Source organism: Sus scrofa, chromosome 1 (genome assembly GCF_054392235.1).
Source record: "Sus scrofa isolate SSC_HxYL_T2T_F1_AM1 chromosome 1, Sscrofa_HxYL_maternal_Yorkshire_Landrace_v2.0, whole genome shotgun sequence".
NCBI lineage: Eukaryota > Metazoa > Chordata > Mammalia > Artiodactyla > Suidae > Sus > Sus scrofa.
Genome location: NC_139383.1, coordinates 45,370,370 through 45,389,288, shown reverse-complemented (window position 1 = coordinate 45,389,288; position 18,919 = coordinate 45,370,370). Strand labels below are relative to the sequence as shown.

The following is an 18,919-nucleotide window of genomic DNA, read 5'->3' as shown; positions in this document are numbered from 1 at the left end:
TACACAGATTCAGTTATACAATATTTAAAGCAAAATCTACTAATGGAAGTGATTACTTAGTATTTAAACAGAAACTGAAACAATAACTGTCTTCTTAAGAATAATAGCTCAAGTATAAAATTGTGAACCACTGATCAAGTCTTAACCATTGTGATTAAAATGTTATCTAGAGGAGTTCCCGTTGTGGCTCAGTGGTTAACGAATCCAACTAGGAACCATGAGAAATTGCGGATTTGGTCCCTGGCCTTGTTCAGTGGGTTAAGAATCCGGCGTTGCTGTGAGCTGTGGTGTAGGTCGCAGACGAGGCTCGGATCCCGCGTTGCTGTGGCTCTGGCGTAGGCCGGCGGCTATGGCTCCTATTCGACCACTAGCCTGGGAACCTCCATATGCCGGGAGTGGCTCTAGAAAAGGCAAAAAGACAAATTAATTAATTAATTAATTAATTAAAATAAAATGTTATCTAGAGACTTGGGAAGATGTGTTAATTATTGATTATGGTTTGTCCCATTGGCACAGAAATTTATTCAATTTGACATCAATATGCTTTACTTTTCTTAGTATTAGAAATTACCTGTAAGATTATGAGATAATAAATATGGATGAATTATGTTATTTTTTTTTTATTTTTTATTTTTAGGGCTGCACCTGAGACATATAGAAGTTCCCAGGCTAGGGGTCAAATCAGAGCTGTAGCTGCAGGCCTACACCACAGCTTACGGCAATGCCAGATCCTTAACCCACTGAGTGGGGCCAGGGATCGAACCTGACTCCTCATGGATACTAGTCAGGTTCATTACCACTGAGCCACAAGTGGGAAATCTTCATTATGTTATTTTAACTGTAAGAAAACTCATTCTATAATTTATTCATTTAACAAATGCTAATTAAAACCTACGAGCTGCCAGGTCTGTCCTAAGTGCTTGTAAAAGTAGGTAAATAAAACAAACATATCTTCTTTCCTCAATGAGGTGTAACATCTAAAAAGGAGACAGAACTAAATAAAATAAAGATTCCAAATTGTGATTGCTATGAAGGAAATAAACAGATGACATTATGAAAGATAACAGAGTGTGACTTAGACAGATCAAACCCACATCCTCATGGATACTAGTCGAGTTCTTAACCCACTAAGCCACAACAGGAACTCCCTATAAAATATTTATATACTTTATTTCAAAATATCATCAGTACAATACCGCATTATCAACAAATATTAGTTGGATGCCACAACTAAATGTTAGAATGCTGCAGAATCAGATGCTGCAGGGAGTACAAAACAAAGGCAGCCCTAACCTTCAAATTTACTGTTTTGAAAGATAGAGAAGGAGTGAAAAGAGGAAAAAAATTATTTTCATTTCAAAAAAAAAAAGAGGGAGTTTCCACTGTGAGGCAATGGGTTAATGATCCAGCCTGTCTCTGTGGAGGCACCAGTTTCACCCCAACCAGGGCAGTTGGTTAAGGAGCTGGCTTTGCTGCAGCTCTGGCATAGGTCACAGCTGTGCCTCAGATTCCATCCCTGGCCCGGGAACTTCTATATGCCATGGGTGTGGACAAAATAGAAAAAAAGAGAAAGAATGATACAAGGCCAAGTTACAGCAAAGGACTCTTTTTCTTTTTCTTCTTTACGTCTTTTTCTTCTTTACGTCTTCTTTACGTCTTTTTCTTCTTTACGTCCTTCAGGGTTATTAGGTGCTATGAGTTTCAGGTACTGTGTTAGGAGACAAATATTTGCTGAATGGATTGCATTAAATTCATGCTCTATGAAGGATATTCATGAATGTCTAAGGGATGTGTTTCATTCCCCAAGCAACAGAGAGTCTAATGGATCTGATCCCTCCTTTCCTCTTCTGAAAATCTCCATTGTATCATAATTGCTTTTTAGCTTCTTTCCCACAATTGGAGATATGATTTTTTTAGGAGGTAAATGGAGTTGATACTTCTTTCCACTCTTTAGAACATTGACTTTTGCCATCTTTCAGCATTCATTTCTGATGTTTATTTCATTGTTGTTCACTTTTTTCCTTCTTGTTCCTACATTAAACAAATATCTAATATTTCATAAAAATTTCAGGCTCCTAACCAGGGCCTTTGTTATTGTCAATAACTTTACTTGAATGTTTTATCCTTTTTTTTTTTTCATTTCGTTAGAGCCTTTATATTCTTTTTGTAAAAGATAAATTTTTTACATCTTCCAAGAGCATGCAGAATTTGTCTTTCCTCAGAAAGCCACCAGCAGAAATTTTCTGTCAGTGGAATTACTGGGTCAAATAGTATGTTTATGTTTAATTTTGAAAGATTTTACCAAACTGCCCTTTAAACAATTTATGCTCCCACTGAGACATGAAAGAGCCTTCCTCAAAACTTTTTAATCACAAGCCATAAAAAGTGCTGATATTAAGAAATTAGGGGTGAAAAGAATAATATAAATAAAAATAACTTTGGAAAAGGGAATTTGTTAAAGAGAAAGCTGAAAGAAATAAAATAGAACTAAAAACAAGAAAATAAAAATACAGGGGGAGTTCCCTGGTTGTGCAGTGGGTTAAGGATCTGGCATTGTCACTGCTGTGGTGTGGGTTCCATCCCTGGCCCCAGAACTTCCACATGCAATGGGCATAGGCTAAATAAATAAATGAATAGATAAATAAATATAGGAAGCAGGATATATTTGTATTGTTAAGATATAAAATACCTAAATAAAAAATAATTTTAAAAAGGGAATTGGTGTATCTGAAATACATAAAATATAAATAAAGCAAAGGATGAGTTTTTTTGTAAAGCTGAAAAAGTTTAGTTTTTCAAGAGTCTGATTTCAATCTGATTTTAATTTGGTAAATTTTTTTTTTTTTTTTTGTCTTTTTGCTTTTTCTAGGGCCACTCCTGAGACATATGAAGGTTCTCAGGTTCGGGGTCTAATCAGAGCCTACACCAGAGCCACAGCAACTCGGGATCTAAGCCTCGTCTACAACCTACACCACAGCTCAAAGCAACACCGGATTCTTAACCCACTGAGTAAGGCCGGGGATCGAACCCACAACCTCATGGTTCCTAGTCGGATTCATTAACCACTGTGCCATGATGGGAACTCCTGGTAAAATGGTTAAAAATATAATTCCTAATTTCATTCCTAACAAGAATGTGACATGATCATAGATGAAGAAAAATTTTTAAGAATAATATGTGTACTTCCTTTGCAAACAACCTTTAAAACTTAGAGAAAAATTCATGTTCTTCTATCAAACTATAATTAACCAAACTGGCCCAATGAGTGAAAATAATTTTTTAATTGCTATAGCAGATCTGGAAGGTAAATCAATACTTACTATTTTAAAAGTCAACTTGGAATTCCCTGGTGGCACAGCAGGTTAAAGATCTGGTGTTTTCATTGCTGTGGCAGGTTCGATCCCTGGCATGGGAAATTATGTATGCCACAGGCACACCCACCCCAAAAAATCAGAACTTGACAAAGATGCCTATTGTTTTTTTGTTGTTGTTGTTTTGTTTTATTTTATGTTTTCCAGTCCATGAATTTCTTTTATGTAGAAAGGTTCATTGGTTCCATTTGCTAGATTCCAGATAGAAGGGATATCCCTTGGTATATGTCTTTCATGTTCTGACTTATTTCACTTAGTAAGACAGTTTCTATTTCCACCTATGTGACTGCGAATGGCATGTTTTTGGCTCTTGTTAACATTTGTGTAGCATTCCACTGTGTATACATACATTCTCTTCCTAATCCAATCATCTCTCGATGGACATTGAGGATATTTTTTCCATGTCTGGCTATTGTGAATAGTGCCGCATGAACATAATGGGGCTTTTAAATATTTAAAAGAACAAATTCCGGAAATATGACCAAGAGTGGGATTCCTGGGCCATAAGGTCTTTCTATATATATTGATGTTTTGGATGACCTTGATCCTGTGGTCCATAGCGGTTATACACATTTCCAAAAATACCCAGACTGTAGGAGGGCATCTTCTTCTCCACACCCTCTCAGGAACTTGTTCCTTGTAGACTTACTAATGATGGCCATTCAGAGAGGGGCGGGTTGGTAATTCACAATCATTTTGATTTGCATTTCTCTCCTAATGAGGGATGGGGGTCATTCTGTTCCCAGTGCTTTTTGCCCTCCGTATGTCTGTTTAGGGAAATGTCTATTCAGGTCTTTGGCCACTTTTCAATTGGGTTCTGGGGTTTGTTTGGCTGTTGGCTGGTGTCAGTTGTTGTGCTGTTAATTGGGAAATGCCAGCCTGACCTAAGCTTTGGTATCAGGAGAAAGTGCCTGAGGGTCATGCATGGAAGCTGGTAAAACGGTGATCCTTTGGTGAGCAGCTGTGTTAATCCCTGTGCATTTTCTCTCATGAGGTCTCATGAAACTCCATCCTTTTCTTTACCTTTGAGCCTCTTCTGTTCTCTCAATACAAAGATACCTATTGTTAATATTATTATTCACCATTGTCTTGGATGGTCCAAACACATTCAATGAGAAAAAGACTAAATAAGCAATATTAACACTAGCAAAAAAAGATACAAATTGATTTCTTATTGGTACCATTTAAATGAGAAAATCTGGTGTTGTCCCTAGTTCAAAGACAAAAAATAGGAGTTCCCGTCATGGCTCAGTGGTTAATGAATCTGACTAGGAACCATGAGGTTTTGGGTTCGATCCCTGGCCTTGCTCATTGGGTTAAGGATCTGGCATTGCTATGAGCTGTGGTGTGGGTCGCAGGTGTGGCTCAGATCCCGTGTTGATGTGTCTGTGGTATAGGCCGGCGGCTACAGCTCCACTTCAACCAATAGCCTGGGAACCTCAATATGTTGCGGAAGCGGCCCAAGAAATGGCAAAAAGACAAAAAAAAAAAAAAAAAGACAAAAAATAAAAATCAATAACTGGGAGTTCCCGTCATGGCTCAGCAGAAACGAATCTGACTAGTATCCATGAGGATGCGGATTCGATCCCTGGCCTTGCTCAGTGGGTTAAGAATCTGGCATTGCCATGAGCTGTGGTGTAGGTCTAAGACTTGGCTCAGATCTGGCATTGCTGTGGCTGTGGTGTAGGCCTGTGGCTACAGCTCTGATTCAACCCCTAGGCTGGGAACCCCCATATGACATGGGCGTGGCCCTAAAAAGACAAAAAAAAAAAAAAAGAAATCCATAGCTTTTCCTCACAGTAGCATGAACATAAGTAGACATAAAGCGACTTTACTTGGTTCTTCATTCTCCCTTTAAATTTTCCTTTTCCCCTCAAATGAAAATTTAGACATGGCCTCTCCTGGGTCACAAAACTTCAGCTCCACTTAGTAATAAGGTTGTCCATTTCTAAATGGTTGACAAATTTTCCATCTGCTTTAAACTTCATGGTTTTTCCTCCTCCATTTGGGGCCAAGTCTGATAGAAACACTAAAGTCAGAGAGAGGAGAACCATGTATCTTTCCTCCCCTGTGCTGCTAACCCCAGTTCCTTACTGTGGGGTACCGAGCTCAGGGAGGGAAAAGAAGGCAGGAAACCTCTCTTGACTGATAGAGGTGAGTCGATTTAGCTTCGCTGATCTCTGGATTTGGCAGATGTTAAAGCCAGCATTGTCTTGTGGGGCATTTTCAGGGGCTCTTTGGAAACCACATGGCTGGCGCTTTCTCATCTACAGTTTTCTTTGCCCAGGAAAAGGCATCTACAGTCTAGTTGGTTGTACTTCGAGCAATCTAGAGGGCTCTTGACCTCTTGAGATGTTTCTTTTGGTCAGAACTTAAGAGGAAAAAAAAAAAGGGAGTTTCCATCCTGGCTCAGCGGAAACAAATCCAACTAGGAACCATGAGGTTGCAGGTTCAATCCCTGGCCTTGTTCAGTGGGTAAAGGATCTGGTGTTGCAGTGAGCTGTGGTGTAAGTCACAGACACGGCTCGGATCTGGCATTGCTGTGGCTGTGGCAGAGGCCGGCAGCTATAGCCTAGACCCCTAGCCTGGGAACCTCCTAAAAAGCAAAAAAAAAAAAAAAAAAAAAAAAAAAAGGATGGAAGCTCATTCCTGTTGTAGCTCAGTGGTAACAAACCCCCACTAGTATCTATAAGGATGCGGGTTTGAACCCTCACCCAACTCAGTGGGTTAAGGATCTGGCATTACCATGGGCTGTGGAGTAGGTCTCAGACATGCTCAGATCCCTAGTTGCTGTGTCTGTGGTGCAGGCTGGCAGCTGTAGCTCTGATTTGCCCCCTAGCCTGGGAGCATCCATATGCCGCATGTGAAGCCCTAAAAAGCAAAAAGAAAGAAAAAAGAAAAGAACAAAGGAGGAGGAGATGAGGGAGGGGAGAGGGGAGGGAGGAGGGGAGGGGAAGAGGAGAAGAACTTAAGAAAAATCACCTCAGCATCTCTGTCCTCTGCACAGGCCCTGTATCAGACATGAGCAATTCCCATTCCCCAGCAAATCCTGGGAGCACTGACACATCTGTCTAGTATTGGGCTCTCCTTTGCTCCCCACTCAATGCAGCACCTCTTACACTTTGCAGGCAGGAGTCAATACGCTACACCCCTCACCTCACACTTGAGGAACACACACTAAGCTCTCCAGGCTGTGTCCCCAAAACCTCTCTCTTGATTTCAGGAGAAAGGGGGAGGGGAAAGGCTCTATACACATCTTACATCCTTAGTGAGGTGAGGAATTCAGGAGTCATCAGCTTCGTAAGTCCTGGTCATCTCACTGTGATGTGCCATTCCTATTTTCTTGGTGTTTCAACCGGAACTTCTATTTTAATGTCTTGTTACACTAGCAAAACTACCTAGATGTAGAAACTAAAAAAAAAACTTCCACTCACAGTCGTGATGCCCCCCCCCCAAAATTACAAAATACTTAGAGTAAATTTGGTGAGAAAGGACCAAAACTTCAATGTAGGAAATTTTAAAACTTCAGTGATGATAAAATGATACATAAATAACTAGAAAAAACATTCCTGGATGAGAAGAAAATACTATAAAAGATTTTTCTCAATCTTAGTACTTAAAAAATGTATTTAAAAAATCAGGAGTTCCCTTTGTGGTGCAGTGGTTAACAAATCCAACTAGGAACCATGAGGTTGCTGGTTCAATCCCTGGCCTTGCTCAGTGGGTTAAGGATCCAGCGTTGCTGTGAGCTATGGTATAGGTTGCAGATGTGGCTCGGATCCTGCATTGCTGTGGCTCTGGTGTAGGCTGGCAGCTACAGCTCCGATTAGACTCCTAGCCTGGGAACCTCCATATGCTGTGGGAGCGGCCCAAGAAATGCCAAAAAGACAAAAAAAAAAAAAAATCAACAGAGAGGTGGATAAAGATGTGGTACATATACACAAAGGAATATTACTCAGCCATTAAAAGGAAAGAAATAATGGCATTTGTAGCAACACTGATGGACCTAGAAATTATTGTGCTAAGTGAAGTTAGACAGTGAGACACCAACATCATATGCTATCACTTACATGTGGAATCTAAAAAAAGGACACAATGAACTTCTTTGCATAACAGATACTTACTCACAGACTTTGAAAAACTTATGGTTTCCAAAGGAGACAGTTGGGGGGTGGGGGATGGGCTGGGGGTTTGGGTTGAAAATGCTATAAAATTGGATTGTGATAATTGTTGTACAACTATAAATGTAATAAAATTCATTGAGTAATAAATAATATATAAATCCAGGAGTTCCCCTGTGGCACAGAAGTTTAAGAATCTGACTGCAGCAGCTCAGGTTACAGTGGAGGTGCAGGGTTGGTCCCCAGCCCAGCATAGCGGGTTAAGGGATCCAGCGTTCCCACAGCAGGTCGCAGCTGCAACTCAGATTCAATTCCTGGCCCAGGAAATGCCATATGCTGCAAGTGCAGCCATTAAAAAAAAAAAAAAAAAAAAAAGGAATTCCAATAAAATTCCCAAGTTTTTGATTTTGATATAGAACAGCGTATATAATAGCCACCCATTAATAAGCAGTAAAAATATTTAAAAAGAAGAAATGCCAGGGTAACTTTCCTTGCCAGAAATAAGAACACAAATTAAACCACTATCATCATGATCATTATGGTGCTGGCATAGTAAGATACAAAGAGATAAATAGGACAAAGAGAAAACCCAGTGTGGACACATACTTCACCAGGTGAAGAAGGCATTTCATGAGAAAAGAAATAACCGACAGGGTGAATTCTTTCCTTTTTTTTTTTTTTTTTTTTTTTTTTGGTCTTTAGGGCCATACCCATAGTTCCTAGGCTAAGAGTCTAATCAGAGCTACAGCTGCCAGCCTATACCACAGCCACAGCAACATGGAATCCAAGCCGCATCTTCGACCTACACAACAGCTCATGGCAATGCTGGATCCTTAACCTACTGAGCAAGGCCAGGGATTGAACCTGAGCCCTCATGGATACTGGTCAGGTTCCTTACCTCTGAGCCACAATGAGAACTCCTCAACTGTTCCTGAGACACTAAATAAGATAAAAACAGAATTGACTTTGGATTAGGAAAGGTGGTGACATTTCAACGGAAAGATGGAGGAGCTCTCTTGTGGCACAGCGGGTTAGAATCTCCAGTTGTCACTGTAGTGACCCAGATTGCTGCTGTCGGTTTGATCCCTGGCCTGGGAATTCCCACATGCTCAGGTGAGGCCAAAAAATAAACAAAAAAAGAAAGATAGAAAAGATAACCTGGCTGGAATGAAATCATGTGTGCATAGGTGGTAAAATTTCAAAGAATCATACTGACACTATTTGGAAAAGTCTAAACATATGGATCAGCGGAGAAACAGGTCATCTGGAGAGAGCGTGGGGGTGAGGAGAGCAGTGTGCTCAGAGGGAGATAGTCAAGGCTGTCTGATGCTGAAGGGGGTGAATTCTATAGAAAAGAAGAATTTAGTGTCTCCAGGGAAATAGAAAGGCATTGCTGGAGGATGTCGTGGCCTCAGGGAGGGGCGAGTCCAACACCAGAGCAGAATCGGCTGGTCCGCAGAGAGAAGGCAGATCACATGGGTCAGATGAGAGCAGGGGTGGAGAGATTCCATGAGGAAAGGATGGGTGCCTCTCTGTTCTCAGAGCTTATTTTTTTTTTTTTTTCAGTGAAAGAAGCAGCAAGATCCTTAACTGCAAGAGAGATGCTCTTAGAGGAGAAAAGAAGAGGCACTCGTGAGCTGCCTTAGAGACTGGGAACACGTAGCAGGATAGCAGGGCTGGGGTGTGAGCTTCGCCCACCGGAGATGCCTGGTTGGCTCAGGTATTTCCTGCAGCCACGTGCCTTTCTCATTCTTCACAGGAAGTCAGGCACTGGCGGGCCTCCGTCAATCACTCTGCTCACAGACTGTGTCTCACACTCCGTGGCAGGGAAGATGGTTCAGCCTTCTGAGCACAACTTCTACCCACATTCCAATCCTGCTTCTTGCTCACTTCCGTGCATAAAACTTCAGTAACTCAGATACAGGAGGATAACTACAGGATATTTGTAAAAGAAAAAAAATGTAGGAGCATTTAAAATAGTAATGGTTATTTCTCCACCTTTACTGGAAATGGGAAAAGACATTCCAGTAGTTTAGTACTAAATGTAATTGAATTCTAATTTTCACTGTTTTTAACACCAATATTCAAACATTGTCAGTGTTTTTAGTAGGTTTCAATTCCAGTTAATTTCATCTCCCTCAACCCTCCTCCTACAGCACTGCTAAAATCCCTGACGGGAAGTCTTATTATCTCTGAAACACAAGACACGAATTACTTCATTAGATAAAAAAAAGAAAAATGTATGTAAGTGGTGATATTGGATTTCCTGTGGATGCGGCCCTAAAAAGAAAAAAAAAAAAGGAGGCAATATGTCTCAAAATCCTACTTTGGATTCTGTTGAGTTTTGAGAAAAACTATGCTTATCCTAGGCCACATATTCCAAGGAGTAAACTGATAAGATTTTAATAAAGTATCAAAATGAAGCATTTAGCTGATTCCACACAAATTCTAACTTGAACAGAAGTAAAAGCCTCTGATAAATAGATGTATTTTTCCCAGGATGGCATAATTATTTGCTTTATAAACAATTATAATGAGACATAACAGACATAACAAGTCCTCGTTTTAAGCATTAGGTACCAGAGTGAGGCTATTTCTTTTTCTTTTCTTTTTTTTTTGGCCACACCGGTGGCATGCAGAAATTCCCAGACCAGGAATTAAACCCTCAAAACAGCAGTGATAACACTGGATCCTTAACCACTAGGCCACCAGGAGACTCCAAGGATATTTCTTAAGGCTTATAAAAATTCTAGTTGTACAACTTCTAAGAGAGCCGACATCTCTTGAGAAGAAGGGAGCAATAGAAGGTAATCAAGACAAGTTCTTCTTCCCTCTTTCGAGCTGTCTTCAACCAATGAAAATAGATTCTAGGAACATCCTTTAATCCAGGGGCACCAGTCACACAGACAAGGCTGAGGATCAAAATCCCCCTTCCTACTTCCTGTGATCCTCTTGGCTTGTGGACATGGAAGCTGGCTGGGGCTGTTTATGGAAGAAACAGAGCGATGAAAGAAAAAATGTGGGTACAAGATTACAATCAGGCTGAAAAGACAAGCTAACTGGCTAAGAGCACCCCTTGATTAAAGCCTGTCGTGTCCACCCTGGTCCTGGCACTTCTGTTTGTCACCATTTCCTGTTTCTGCTAAATCCCCCTCCACTTCAGGCTTATTGACACCTGTCTCGATAAAGTGAGGAAGAACATTTCTCTGTGACAACGACTTTTACTTCAAGAAAAGCTCTAGTCATTCACGATATCATGATGGAGGAGAATCCAATTCCTTAACTTTTCTGGCCCTTCTTACCCCTGACCAATGGCTTTGGCTCTTAGAAGATGCAGGAATCGCCTCCAAGTTGTCAGTCCCTCTTGGCATCATAGCCAGTGTCTGGACGTTAAATTATGGTGACAAACACCTAGACTGCCTGTGATCTTATTCTCTGGTGGCTCAGTGGGTTAAGGATCTGGCGTTGTCACTGCTATGGTGCAGGTTTGTTCAATCCCTGAGCGGGAACTTCCACATGTATTTTTTTTTTTTCTGCACCTGCAGCCAAGAAAATAAAATTAAATTAATCTGCAAAATACAGGGTTTTACTTTTTTTTTTTTTTGTCTTTTTTGTCTCTTTAAGGCCGCATCCACAGCACTGGGTGCGCCTACGCACTGCCACAGCAACGCCAGATCTGAGCCACATCTGCAACCTACACCACAGCTCACAGCAATGCAGGATTCTTAACCCACTGAGCGAGGCCAGGGATGGAACCCGCAACCTCATGGTTCCTAGTCAGATTCATTTCTGCTGTGCCATGACGGGAGCCCCAGGGTTTTGATTTTTAAGTCAATTCTTCATTCTCTAGAAAGGGTATGTGAGTGAAAGGATTCTACCCAGGATCTCAAAACACAACACTTCCTTGCCCTGGCTTTGAATTCCCTGTTGAATCACTTAGTTGCTTGGTGCTGAAGGGCGGAGAAGTATGTTGAATGTGAGAGTAAACAGACCACATCAGCCAAGAGGCATCAGCCAAGCACAACCCTCCTCCTACAAGTCTACTCGCGGGTTGATTTTAACTGTTTGCTTCGGGCTTTTCCGCAGCTGTTCGCATCACTCAGCCCAGGCTCAGTGGGACAGATGCTTTTGGATACACCTCGTTCCTGGCTTATTCAAGAATCCCAGACATCAACTTTGATTATGAGTTCCACGTGAAGTTTCAGCTGGCAGATGATCACTCGGCAGTGCAAGACAACTTGCTCTTTTTCACCGGACAGAAGGGTCATGGTAAGAGTTCTTGAACCCTGCAGGACTTACCTGGCTTCCGTAACAACACTGGAGAGACTCCTCAGGGGCTCTGGCCATGGGGAAAGCAGCTGTTTGCCTGGTTCAGCCTCCTCCTGTCTGCTGCTTGAGCAGGTACCTGATCTAAAGTGTGCAGCAGTCCTTGGCCTCCTGAAGCCTTGTTCACACCAGGCCACCCCTTTTTTTAAAAGATTTTTATTTTTTCCATTATAGTTGATATATGGTGTTCTGTCAATTTCTACGGTACAGCAAAGTGACCCTTTCATACATATACTTATACATATTCTTTTTCTCACATTATCCTCCATCATGTTCCATCACCAGGCCACCTCTTATAATCGGGGAAATGTCATTCCTGCAGGTGAACTTGAAGACAGAGAAGTGAGGTTATTGAGTTGCCCCTTCCTCTTTTTCTTTCCATTTCCAAAAGAAGGAGAGAAAGAAAATTCTCAGAAGGAACACATTTTATGGTGTGTCATGAAGTGGGAATTATTGCCTTCAAAGAAAGCCATTCCAGATTAAAGGAGTAAGAAATTAAGAAAACGCCCGGCCTGGTGGGAAAGCAACTTCTAAGTTAAAAGTTGTAATATCATTAAAAGTTTTCTCCTGGGATTTCCTGTTGTGGCTCAGTGGGTTACACACCTGACTAGTATCCATGAAGATGCAGGTTCAATCCCTGGCCTCACTCAGTGGATTAAGGATCCAGCGTTGCCATGAGCTGTGGTGTAGGTTGCACACGCAGCTCAGATCCCATGTGGCTATGGCTATTGCACAGCTGCAGCTCCGATTCAACTCCTAGCCTATCCATATGCCCCAGTGCAACCCTAAAAAAAAAGTGTCATGCTAAGTGTTCTCTTGTGGCTCAGAGTGTTAAGGATACAGCAGTGTCACTGCTATGGCAAAGTTTCCATTCCTGGCTGGTAAGTTTCCAAATACTGCAGGCACAGCCAGAAAAAAAAAAAAAAAAAAAAAAAAAAAAAAAAAAACTGTCTGTTAGGTAGAAACTAGGCCTGTACATGGGGGGATCAAGGAACAGCATGTATGTTTTATTCCCAAGCCAGTGACTAACTAGCTAAGCAATTGGCTTTTCCAAGCTCAGAATCCTCATCTGATTCTGTGATGTTGATTCTTATGAAATCAACACATTACAACAGAAAGCAACCTTTCAAATCTCAACCATCAGCGGTTCTGTTGTGCTAGTGGAACTAACTTATGCTGTTCTTTTCAACTCACTCTATGCCTGTTTCTATACTAACACGGGTCTGAAAGGAGCCCACACCCCAAGGGAAGGGTGGTGTGCAGCCTCCCCCACCTCTGGGAGCAGGAAGCCGCCTCCTCTATGAGCAGGATCCTGCCTTGGAGCCGCAGGACATATTCTTCCCCAGCCTTTTTTTTTTTTTTTTTTAAGTACAGCTGATTTACAGTGTTGTGCCAATTTCTGCTGTACAGCAAAGTGACCCAGTCATTCATATATATATATATATATATATATATATATACACACACACACACACATTCTTTTCCTCATACTATCTTCCATCATATTCTATCCCAAGAGACTGGGTAGAGTTCCCTGTGCTCTGCAGAAGGATCTCATTGCTTATCCATTCTAAATGTAATAATTTGCATCTACTAACCCCAAACTTCCCATCCATCCTCGCCCTTGGCAACCACAAGTCTGTTCTCTGTGTCTGAGAGTCTGTTTCTGTTTTGTAAATAGGTTCATTTATGCCATATTCTAGATCCATGTATAAGTGGTATCTTATGGTATTTTTCTCTTTCCGACTTACTTCACTTAACATGAGACCCCTAGTTCCATCCATGTTGCTGCAAATTATTTCGGCATTATTTCATTTTTATGACTGAGTAATATTCATTATTCATTATTGACAAGACATTTAGATTGTTTCCCTGTCTTGGCTATTGTGAACATTGCTGCATGTATCTTTTTGAACTGTGGTTTTCTCCAGATACATGCCCAGGAGTGGAATTGATGGATCATATGGCAGTTCTATATTTAGTTTTCTGAGGAACCTCCATATGGTTTTCCATAGCGGTTGTACCAATTTACATTCCCACCAGTGTTTTTAGCTTCCCCGGCCCTGATGGGAGATGGCTTTTGGTAAAGAAAGCAGCTCTGGCCCTGACGTAGGTTAGGATCTGGTCTCCCCACTTACACACTATACATCAAGTTGCTTAGTGTCTCTATGACTCAGCCTTCTCACCATTCAAATGGGTGTAATGATGGTAATTCCCTGGCAGAGCTTTGGGGACCAACATGGTTAATACATGGACTCGGTCACATTGAGCACTGGACTCAAACAGTGGTGTCACCAGGAAGCCTTCTCCAGCCACCTTCACAAAAGCTACCTCACTCAACATATTCTCTTGTTTCTTTCCTTCAAAGCCCTTATCCAAATTTACAATTCTCTTACTTTTTTTTTTTTTTTTTTTTTTTTTTTTTGCTTTTTAGGGCCGTGTCTGCAGCATGTGGAGGTTCCCAGGCTGGGGGTCATATCAGAGCAGCTGCTGGTCCACACCACAGCCACAGCAATGCCAGATCCGAGCCACATCTGCAACCTACACCATAGCTCATAGCAATGCCGGATCCTTAACCCACTGAGCAGGGCCAGGGATCGAACCAGAATCCTCATGGATACTAGTTGGATTTATTACCACTAAGCCACAACGGGAACTCCTCTTACCTATTTTGTAGATGGTTGTTTCCTGCCTGCCTCCACCACTGGACTGGGAGCTCCATCCAGGTAGACAGAGGCCAAGCCATCCCTCTTAAACTTTAGACACCCACACTTAGCGCACTGCCTGACACATAATAGGCCTTGGATGGATGAATAAAACCCCAAAGAAGAATCAATGATTGGGAGTTCTCTGGTGGCACAGCAGGTTAAGGATCTGACATTGTCATGGCAGCAGCTTGGGTGGATGCTGTGGCAGGGGTTTGATCCCTGACTCAGGAACTTGCACATATTAAGGGTGTAGCCAAAAAAAAAAAAAAAAGAATCGACAATTGGATGTTGTACAAGTCAGCAGCTGCGTTCCACAAAGTTTCTTAGAGTGGCCATTCCAGGAGTTTGCAGTGCAGATGCCATCTCCTCCATCAGGATTTCCCCAACGCTACCCACCTCCCAGCATTTGGGTTCCTCTCCTTCCTCTGAGTGGTGACAGCTGCCCTAGACTTAGGGCCTGGATCCTTCATCACAGGCCTTGGTGGGCTATATTTTTCTCCTCATTCCAGCTTTCACTATCACCACGAAGGCTGTAATAAGTATCTGCTGAATGACTCTCAGAGGCAGGAAGGAAAGAAAGGGGGGGGAGAAGGAATTCCTGCCCCTAACTCTTTATTCTGCATACAATTGTATCCTTCTCATCAGCCACACACACACACACACACACACACACACACACACAAAACCTGGCAGATGAAAAATTCAAATAAGCACTGCAAACCTTGAATCTGTCTGAGTCCTAAAAGATTCCCAGAGGAAGAATCAGAGCAAAGGATAAATAATATGGCCCATGAAATGCTGCCACCAAAAGCCTGTCCAGTCCTCTTCTACTACAGATTACATAAAAATCCTTCAAACCAGCAGTTCCCATCATGGCTCAGCAGTTAGCAAACCCGACTAGCATCTATGAGGATGAGGGTTCGATCCCTGGCCTCGCTCAGTGGGTTAAGGATCACGAGCTGCTGTGAGCTATGGTGTAGGTCGCAGACGAGGCTAGGATCCCATGTTGCTGTACCTCCGGCATAGGCCGGTGGCTACAGGTCCAATTGAACCCATAGCCTGGGAACCTCCATATGCAATGGGTGGGGCCCTAAAAATACAAAAATACACCCCCCCCCCAAAAAAAATAGTAAAATCTTTGTTTTGGCCATATTTCTAACAGGAGGAATTTTACATTGTGACACTTCCTGGTCCTCTCACTTCTGTGCTTTGTGTGTAGAAAGATGAATGCTAAAGCCATACTTGCATCTTGTAGGTTTACAGAATGGCTAAATAAAAGCCAGATAATCTGTAGGGGCATTGTGCAGCTCTGTCTGCCAATAAGTGAAAATTAGAAATCTGAGACATGCAATTCCATACTTTACCACCAGAGGGAGCAAAAACACCAGCTAAGAAATGCAAGTAGGCCCAAGGTGAAGAAGGGCGTTGTGGTGGTGACGCACAAGTAACTAACCAGGCTGGATCCATGACCCCAGTTAGATCCCTGCCTCACTCAGCGGGTCAAGGATCCAGTGTTGCCATGAGCTGTGCGTGTGAGGTGTTGTGTGAGGGGGTTCAGCTCTAAAAAGCAAAAAAAAAAAAAAAAAAAAAAAAAAGTGAATAAGATAGGGCCAGGTAGGGCCTCCTCACACCTATATCAAAATCACACAATGGTGCTTATAAAATATTAATTTCCAGACTCTCTTGAATAAATATATACCTTAGTTGCTTTTTTTCTCTTTTGGCCATACTCAGAGTATATGCAAGTTCCCGGCGCAGGGACAGAAACTGAACCGTAGCTGCAGCAACCCTGGATCTTTAACCCACTGCACCACAGCAGGAACTCCCACTTTAGGTGCTTCTTATAACTAATATATGAGGGCAACCACCCAAAATCTCTAGGGACCAGCTAAATTAGGCCATATATGGGGGTGGACAGATGCGTAGTCACTGCTCCTGGGTCAGCCGGGAAGATTTGTCAACTTCTGTAGCGTAAATGTTTTGGTTAAGAAATACATATTCCTGGGAGTTCCCATCGTGGAGCAGTGGTTAATGAATCTGACTAGGAACCATGAGGTTGCAGGTTCGATCCTTAGCCTTGCTCAATGGGTTAAGGATCCGGCGTTGCTGTGAGCTGTGGTGTAAGTTGCAGACGCGGCTTGGATCCCGAGTTGCTGTGGCTCTGGTATAGGCTGGCGGCTACAACTCCAATTAGACCCCTAGCCTGGGAACCTCCATATGCCACGGGAGCAGCCCAAGAAATGGCAAAAAAAGACAAAAAAAAAAAAGAAACCAAGATCCAAATCAGTGTTTCTAACAGTGGGAATCTCCATATTTAGCAGCCTCAATCTCTGACCTGCATATGGGTTGTTACTAAAATCACCACTTCATATGCTGCCTTTGTCAGGTTAATGGATGCACAAAGCCACAGAGGTCACGTGATAACTTGAAGTGTAGGCCATCCTCTAATTTCAGACATGAAAAGTCCAGGGACCTTCACTCCCCAGCACTGATGATGTTTTCCCTTGAGAGCACCCAGACTTAGACACTGATTTTCCCAGGTTTTATGCACATTAAATTCTTTGGACAAATTACTCTGACTGGAGTTCCCGTCGTGGCGCAGTGGTTAACGAATCCAACTAGGAACCATGAGATTGCAGGTTCAATCCCTGGCCTTGCTCAGTGGGTTAAGGATCCGGCGTTGCCGTGAGCTGTGGTGTAGGTTGCAGACTAGGCTTGGATCCTGCATTGCTGTGGCTCTGGCGTAGGCCGGCGGCTACAGCTCTGATTAGACCCCTGGCCTGGGAACTTCCATATGCCGTAGGAGCAGCCCTAGAAAAGACCAAAAAAAAAAAAAAAAAAATTACTCTGACAAACATTTGCTTTTTTTTTTTCCTGGCTGCATCCATGGCATGCGGAAGTTCCCAGGGCAGGGATGGAATCCCCACCACAGCAGCGACCCAAACCACAGCAGGGACAGCCTCAGATCCTTAACCTGCTGATCCACCAGGGAACTCCCATTTGGCTCTTCTAAAAACCACCAGTTTGTTCCACAGCGGGCCACAGATGAATATCTTATCTTCCCATCCCTCATCCCTTCCATTTGCGACTGGAATAAACACTCCGCTTCTCTAGAACTCAGGAGACATCCTGCTTTCTCCCTTCTACTCATTCTGCCCACTGTGTACTGAGACCCTCACCTGAGGCATTCTTCCAGGTGCTGGAGATACAGGTGTGAATGAGACAGACAAGGTCCTTGCCATTATTTCTCCATTTTGTCCCTTACATTCTATCAAACACAAGACCTGTGCATTTTACCCTCCAAATCATTTTCCATCTTTTCTCCTTCTTTCTTCCCCTCGTCGCTCCCAGCTTATCTATCACAGGCTGTGCCATGAGCAATAACCTCTTTTCCAGGCTCCAGGCCCAGTCCTGTCCTCTTCCACTCCATCCTCCACTTTGCTACATGGCATGGTTCTAATCTACAAGTCCAAGCATGTCCTGCCTAATCAACAAGCTTCCCCTTAAGCGATTCCCCGCCATTCTTTGTATAACATGCACAGACGCAAATCCAGCACCTGCACAATGCGTTTCCTTCCTTCCACCCCATGTTCCGCAGTGTCAGCACACAGGTACACTCTGTGCCATGTCACTATGTCTTCCATTTTCGTACCTCCCCACAAAAGGCCGCCTTATCTTCCTGAGCCACCCACACTTCACTTTCACAGCTCAAAAATGCTTCTATCCTCTAAGCTTCAGCTCAAAAGCTCATCTTTCTTTTAAGTCTCTAATACTTCCAGGAGTTCTGAAACTGACAGCACAATGGCCTGAACCTAACCAGAATCCAAATTAGGACTTGAACCCACAATTTAAAATTAGAATCACTAAGCCAGTCTCTGGACTTACTGAGGTTCAAGTTCATTTTGCCTCCACGCATGATGAATTCAGCAAGAGACAAAGTGATAGGCAAGAAATAGATTTATTAAGATTGGACGCTTGTGAGTTGCAAGCAGGCAGGCAAGGAGGCTCTGCCCCGAGGATCCCGTGGGCAACAGTTTTATCATCCAAAGGGAGTCCAGTTGGAAAGACCACCTCTTTTTCTTTTTTGGTGTAGTAGCTCCTCCTTGGTATCCAGTATTCATATCAGCAGCAGCCCTTGGTCTGAACCTGAATGTAGACCTCACTCGATGACCTGAGGCATCTCTCACGCCTCCACTAGTCTAGCAAGCCTGCCTTGTTCTGATTGCTTTCTTGAGCAAATATTAACTTACAGTGGTCTCCCAAAGTTCCCTAGGTTTCCCTCTCTATGCTTCCTTATTGGGATTTCTACAACTACCTGTACCTACTCCACCCCTGTCAGTTCAAGAATTAATCTCACTGCAGCTTGCTGGACACAGTTACCATGTTTTACTCT

General features: G+C 42.7%; 1 protein-coding gene across 1 annotated transcript in view; it reads left to right on the top strand.

Moving 5' to 3' along the window:
- Positions 1-18,919, top strand: part of EYS (EGF-like photoreceptor maintenance factor) — a 1,392,725-nt gene that overhangs the window by 1,311,808 nt on the left and 61,998 nt on the right. Inside the window, exon 35 of the mRNA XM_084958241.1 lies at positions 11,579-11,761. Coding sequence (XP_084814367.1) covers positions 11,579-11,761 — 183 coding nt within the window. The remainder of the gene's footprint in view (positions 1-11,578; positions 11,762-18,919) is intronic.